The following is a 6,000-nucleotide window of genomic DNA, read 5'->3' on the forward strand; positions in this document are numbered from 1 at the left end:
GCCACCAAACGGTGCTGGTGGCAGAGGAGCAAACAGAAAATCATAAATATTGGCTAACAAGCCTTGCTATGGCTTGGGTTACTGAGCCCCTCTCCTTTTCTTTTTGTTTTAATTGAGAACATTCTTAGGCGCAGTTTGCAAATACCCTGCAGAGAAGATGCACCCACATCAGACAGCAGCACCCTGACAACCTCCCACATCCTGCCCAGGCCCTCGACACACAGGTCCTCACCCCTGCAAACATCTGTCAGCTCCCAAGCCAGGCTCATACAGGGAAACCTTCTCAGAGCGGGCCTCGAGCATTGAGCATCACCGAGAGCAGCACCCACTGCCGCTCTGCCTAACTTATCGCTGGAGCCCAGCCTGGGCATCACCGGGCTGCTCCGGGTGAGGACCTCTGCTCGAGCTCTGGTATCAAAAATGGTGGGAAAGTCCTGTGGCAGCACACACACCGATTAGGGTGTTGATCTTCAGGTGTCTGACAAATACAAACACTAGGTAAGACCAGGGTATTTATTCATGATCCAGTTCCTCCTCCTACAGAACCAAGCTGGGCAGCTGCTCCTGCCACAGCAGCAATGTCCCGGCTCTGGCTGTGCTAACCGGGGCTTCGACTTTAGGGACCACGCTCACTTGGCTGTCATTCTGTGCAATGGACAGGTCTGCACCTAAAGGTCTAGACTAAGTCTGCTCCATATGACCACAGGACACACTCCCAAGCCTCCCAGACGACCTGCTCCCCATCACAGAGGAGACGCACCCAAATGTGCCAGTATTAGCTAACAAGGACCGGCTGGTCTCACCACAGAAGGCCTGCAGGGTGTCAGTGCTGACTGGAAACACACACAGCTGTGTACACCAGGAGCCCCTTGATTCATCCTGGCCTCAAATGGCCTGATGGTGTGTCTGACCACTTCCCATCACCAAAAGGAAAGAATCAGCAAACTTTACTTGTGTGTATCACACGCTACATGCTTGATATAGGGCTGGCAGAGCAAGCCCAAAACCCATGTACAACTGGCCATGGCCCCTCCAAAGGCCTCGCTTCTCAGCCGAGGATGGAGTCAAGTGCAGAAGAGGGCCTCAGGTCTCAGTGCAGGCAGGGGCACCCCGCACCCTCAGAGAGTTGGCTGTGACCGTGCACATAGGAGGGGGACAGTCAGGACAGAAAGGGAGTCATAATTGCGAAGGACATGGGGCCTGAAGTTTAGGAAACTGCTGCTTTACAGGGGTTAAGATTTCCAGACAGGAGCCTGTGCTATGACAGCCTGTCCAGCTGTGTTTGCTTAGAAAGCAACATGTCCTGGTCTTTGTCCCTTTCGCTGAGACTGGGCCTTGCCCTTGGGGCCACTTTCTGACCCTTCCCTTATCTAAGCACTTGACCTGGTATCTAGGCAGGTGAGGGGTGGGCCTGCGAGGGGCTGAATTCCTGAGCCAAGTCAGGACTTGGTGGTGAGTTCAAATAGAAGTTGAAATTGGAGCTGATACTGTATCCAAAAGATTTTCTCCTTTCTATAGACTTTAATTCTACAGCCTTAGAATGTCAAGGGTCCCAGAACTCCACTCATCTAGCTCCCTATAGTCCTTGGTCAAGGGAAAAAGCAGCCAGTGGTGAGGAAGCGACTTCTTGTTCATGTTGTGACAGAGACACGTGTGCTGAGCAGCCTTGCGTGAGCAGGGCCCTGTCCCGGGCAGTGGGAGCCCAGAGGTAACTTAGGGTTTGGATCTTACCACACGGGGTGCCGTTGATCTGCTCCGTGGGACCTGCCAAGAGGGCTGTTGGTTCCCTGATTCCTGGGGAATCTGTGGATGTAGGTACGGGCCTCAGAGTGGTATGCAAGGGCTTCTTTGGCTGTTAGGTTGAAAGCTTGGAAGGGGCCATACTTTCTGGCCCAGAATATCACACATTGGCCCCGAACCCATATGCAGCGAACGGTTTCTGACCCAGCCATGAGTCACGCAGTCAGAATGCAGAGAAGACCGGCATTTCACCCGAAAGGTGTGTGTCTGAATCTGTTCAGGTCCAGGCCAAAACAAGTAAGTCTCTAGTATAAATAAGCTGCACAAGCAAACCAAATCAGCAGAAGAAGGATTCCTCGCAATGAGATGTATGTTAACTTTGAGAAACCCCAAGACTAGACAGGCATGGACCCACCAACTGCCATTTCTTTCACAGAGTGAAATCGGACAGAGCCCACGTAGTGCATGTGGGAAGCCCGTGAGTGCCACATGTGCTGGGACAGTTTGCCCGCTGTCGCTTTCATCGCGTGCATCCTTCCTGAGCAGGAGCAGGCAGTGGCCACTGTCACACCAGGCAAGCCCTTCAAGGGCTGTCCTCAAACTGGTACCGAACCAAAGGTCTCGTTTCCCTGTCTCCAGAATTCTGGCCTAGAACACATGCCTTTCGGTCTGGGTTTCAGCCTCGAACATCACAGATGCCTCAACTCAGCAGAAACAGAAATGCAAGCAGCAAGAAGACTTCCTTCAAATGCTCCCAGGAACCCTCATTTAGGTCCACAACAAACCACACAGCCATCTCAACTTTCCCATCACCCTTCTCCTTTGTCACATTAGCCAGTAAACCAAGTTATGAGCATCGAGGGTGGCACGAGGGTGAGGGGACGATGAGGTGACAAGTATCCATCCAGGGCCATCACCAGCCAGCCAAGTGACCTAGGAAGAGCCAAAGGTCCTGGGAGGCTGTTTTCTCACCTGTGCAATGGAAGTGTCATGTGACTGGCAGAGGTGTTGGCGGGAAATGAGATGCTGTGTATAACACAACAGGGGCTGCTCTCTGGCTGGACATACACAATTGCCACATGGATCACTTTAGACATTACATTGGGTGCATCTGTTATTTTCAAAGCCTAATAGGAAGCTGCATTTCTTGCAGTTAGCCTGTCACATCAAAAAAGTATCGTGAAACTGATGACAATTACGAAGTCTACCACATAAAAAGGGAGATATCTGAAGGAAGATGGATACTTAAATAGTATCTCTACAATACAGATAATAAATCAGGCAGTTAGTGGTTTTGTGCCAGGCAAGCACTCTAGCACTCTACATCCTCAGCTTTACTGTTTTTTAAAAATCTGACTGGAGTATTTGAGCCCAATCACTACCCTCACTAAACCCCTAGCTCTGTTCTGCGCATCCTGCTTTTAGCTAAACTCCAGGGCCTGGGGTTGGTCATGCTGGAATGGCCGAGAAACCCCAAATAAACACTGCTTAGGGCACTGTGCTGAGATCACTATTTTACACCTTAACAAAATCTACCCTGAAGACGGGGAGGGCAGAGTGGAGGTGGGAAAGACAAGTGGATTCTTGCTGGGCATGGTGGAGCATGCCTGTAATACCAGCACTTGGGAGGCTGAGACAGGAGGATTGCAGTGAGTTTGAAGTCAGCCTGGACTACATAGCGAGACCCTGCCTTAAAAGCAAAAACACAAGTCAATTATTCCCATGCTGGCTGAGGGCTAACATAGCTCCCAATTGCCCTTCACCCTGGAACCCTCTCCACTCCTTCAGGATTCCATTCCATTTTCATTATAATTAGCAGAAGAACAAGGAATCCTGTTGTCGCTTTCAGATTATGTATAATATATATATATATATATATTTTTTTTTGTAACAGCCAGACTCACAATGTCAGGTCTGCAACTGCAAATCCAGTGTAAAAGTTTTGGGTAAACTGAGTTTGATGATTTAAGAAAAGGAGCTGGACATTTTATTGATTAGTTAGAACCCCACCCTTTGATTACATGAAGAGAATCCCTTAAACTCCTATCTCAGGTTAAAAGGTAAAACACAAAATATAGCCAGTCCAGGTGGCACACACCTCTAACCCCAGCACTGGGGAGGCTGAGGCAGGAGGATCACAATGAGTTCAAGGACAGCTTGGGCTACATAGAAAGGGCCTGTCTCAAAAAACCCAAAGGAAAACACACACACACACACACACACACACACACACACACACACACACACTGCAGGGTGTAAGCTTTCACCCATGAGGGTATCTATGAGGTTATACTCCAGGTATTGATACAGCTGGCCAACGCCTGGGGCAGAGGAGGGGACCCGAGGGCGACCCCTCCGGTGGCCCCCGCTGCATTACCAGCCCCTGTCCCCCTAGGCATCCACTTGCTTCCAGGATACAAACCCGGCTCGGTTGTCACTACAAACGGCAGGAAGCTCCCCGAGGGACCCTGGGGCTGGCCTCACCATCAATGCCACCAAGAGCAAACTTTCCCGGCGCCCCGTCCCTCGGGACACACACCCTGTCCGGCACCGAGTGTCTGTAGGGTGACTCCAGGGCCCTGGCAACTGCGGCGCCGGCCCGCGGGTCTCAGGAGCCAGCGCGGCGCCCCACCTCCCGCGGGACACAGCGCTCTCCTTGTTCGTGCGCTTCAGCGACAAGCTCCGTGCTCCTGCAGGGTCCGGGGCAGGCGCGGAGGCCGGCGTGGCTCCACGGTCGGCTCTAATTTTTCTCCATCAGATTCATCCGTCGCCTCGACACAGGAGACAGGGGACCGTGGGGATGTGGGAAGAGGGGAGCCGCGGCCAGGCTGATGGACCCGCGCCGGCTCGGTGCGCGCAGCCTCGAGGCCGCACCGTGGGTCCCCGCGTCCCTGCGTCCCCAATGCGGTGGCCCCGCGTGACGCCGCAGCCGCACCAAGGCCAGCCTGGGCGGGGGTCTGGGCGGAGGGAGGCCGAGTCAGGAAAGCCCCAACCTGGCCCCGTCCAGCGCCAGGCCGCCCCCCGCCTCCACCACGGACCCCAGAGACGCCCGAGAGCAGATCTGGACCTCGGGAGCGCCGCTCCCACCAGTCCCCGGCCCGGTCCTCCATCCCGGTCCCCACCTCCATACCCGGGCCCGTCCGCGGTCCCCACCCTAGTCCCCACCTCCACCCCGCTCCGGCCCGCCGAGCCTCACCAGCAGCAGGCGGCGCGCGGCCATCGCGGCTGCGGCCCAGCCGAGCACGCGGCGCTACCTGCGGCCCCCCATGGGCCGGGGCCGGGGCCGGGGACGGGACGCGGGCTCAGCTCCGGCCCCGCGGGAGCGCCGCCCGGCCCGCGCCCTGCAGCAGCGCCGCGCGCGCAGGGACCCGGGGCGCTTGGCGGGGCGCGCGGACCTCGCTGCCCATCGCGGCGCTGCCGGCAGCGCGGCCGGGACCACGCGGGGGGCGGGGGCTTTGTGACGTCACCGGGAGGGGCGGGGCGGGACCGGCTTTGTGATGTCACCGGGGCGGGGCGCAGAGGCAGGGCGCCACCCGGCGAGCGAGCTGGGAACTGCAGTCCGGGCCCCCTGGCCCCCAGGACCCCGCGGACTCTGTAGTGGGATCCGTGCTTGTGACACTGTGACACGCGCGACCGCAGAGTCCCGCGCGCTGCCCCTCTAGGAGCACGCGTGGACGCCAAGCCCAGCCCTGGCCAGAGCACCAGCCTGGTTCCTTACGCCTCGGTGGCTTCTGTTTCACTTGGCTGCAAAGGAGTCAGACCCGCTGAGTCCCGGGGCCTCCGACGCTTCCTCTGACTTCTCTGACTTCAAAATAAACATAATTTTTCAGTTACCTGTTTCAAGACCCAACAGCAGTGACCCAGAAGGAATCTACTAAGACAGGAATGACAACTGTCAGTTAGCATCTTGTCCTTTGGCTCTTTGCTCTGCATACTTTGGAAGAAGCTAAAGAGCAGTATGAGGGTTAATTTCATCTGTACTTGCCAACATCTGTTAATAAGATAAGGATCGGCTGAAACGTGGAGAGTAGCCAGCCTTGTACTGTTTCTTCCTGCACACATAGGGTACTCAGCCGAGGACACTTTGTTTCTTCCTCCATACATATAAGGTGCGGAGCCATGGATACTGTGGTTCTTCCTGTACATACATAGGGTTTGAGGCCTGTGGATACAATGTTTCTTCCTCCACAGATAAGGTGCCAGGTGTGGATACTAAGTTTCTTCCTCTGTTTGTGTTAGAATCAGACCTAGTAAGAGAGT

At 55.1% G+C, this 6,000-nt stretch overlaps 1 protein-coding gene across 1 annotated transcript in view; it reads right to left on the reverse strand.

The window, feature by feature from the left end:
* The window catches only part of Tnfrsf21 (TNF receptor superfamily member 21), a 65,953-nt gene extending 60,774 nt beyond the window's left edge, over positions 1-5,179 (reverse strand). The window contains exon 1 of the mRNA XM_004846399.4: positions 4,937-5,179. Within this exon, the coding sequence (XP_004846456.1) occupies positions 4,937-4,960 (24 nt within the window). The 5' untranslated portion in view covers positions 4,961-5,179. The remainder of the gene's footprint in view (positions 1-4,936) is intronic.
* Positions 5,180-6,000: the final 821 nt, after the last annotated feature.

This window comes from Heterocephalus glaber, unplaced genomic scaffold, assembly GCF_053883595.1.
Source record: "Heterocephalus glaber isolate CG9 unplaced genomic scaffold, H.glaber_assembly_v1.0 deba00001497, whole genome shotgun sequence".
Taxonomy (NCBI): domain Eukaryota; kingdom Metazoa; phylum Chordata; class Mammalia; order Rodentia; family Bathyergidae; genus Heterocephalus; species Heterocephalus glaber.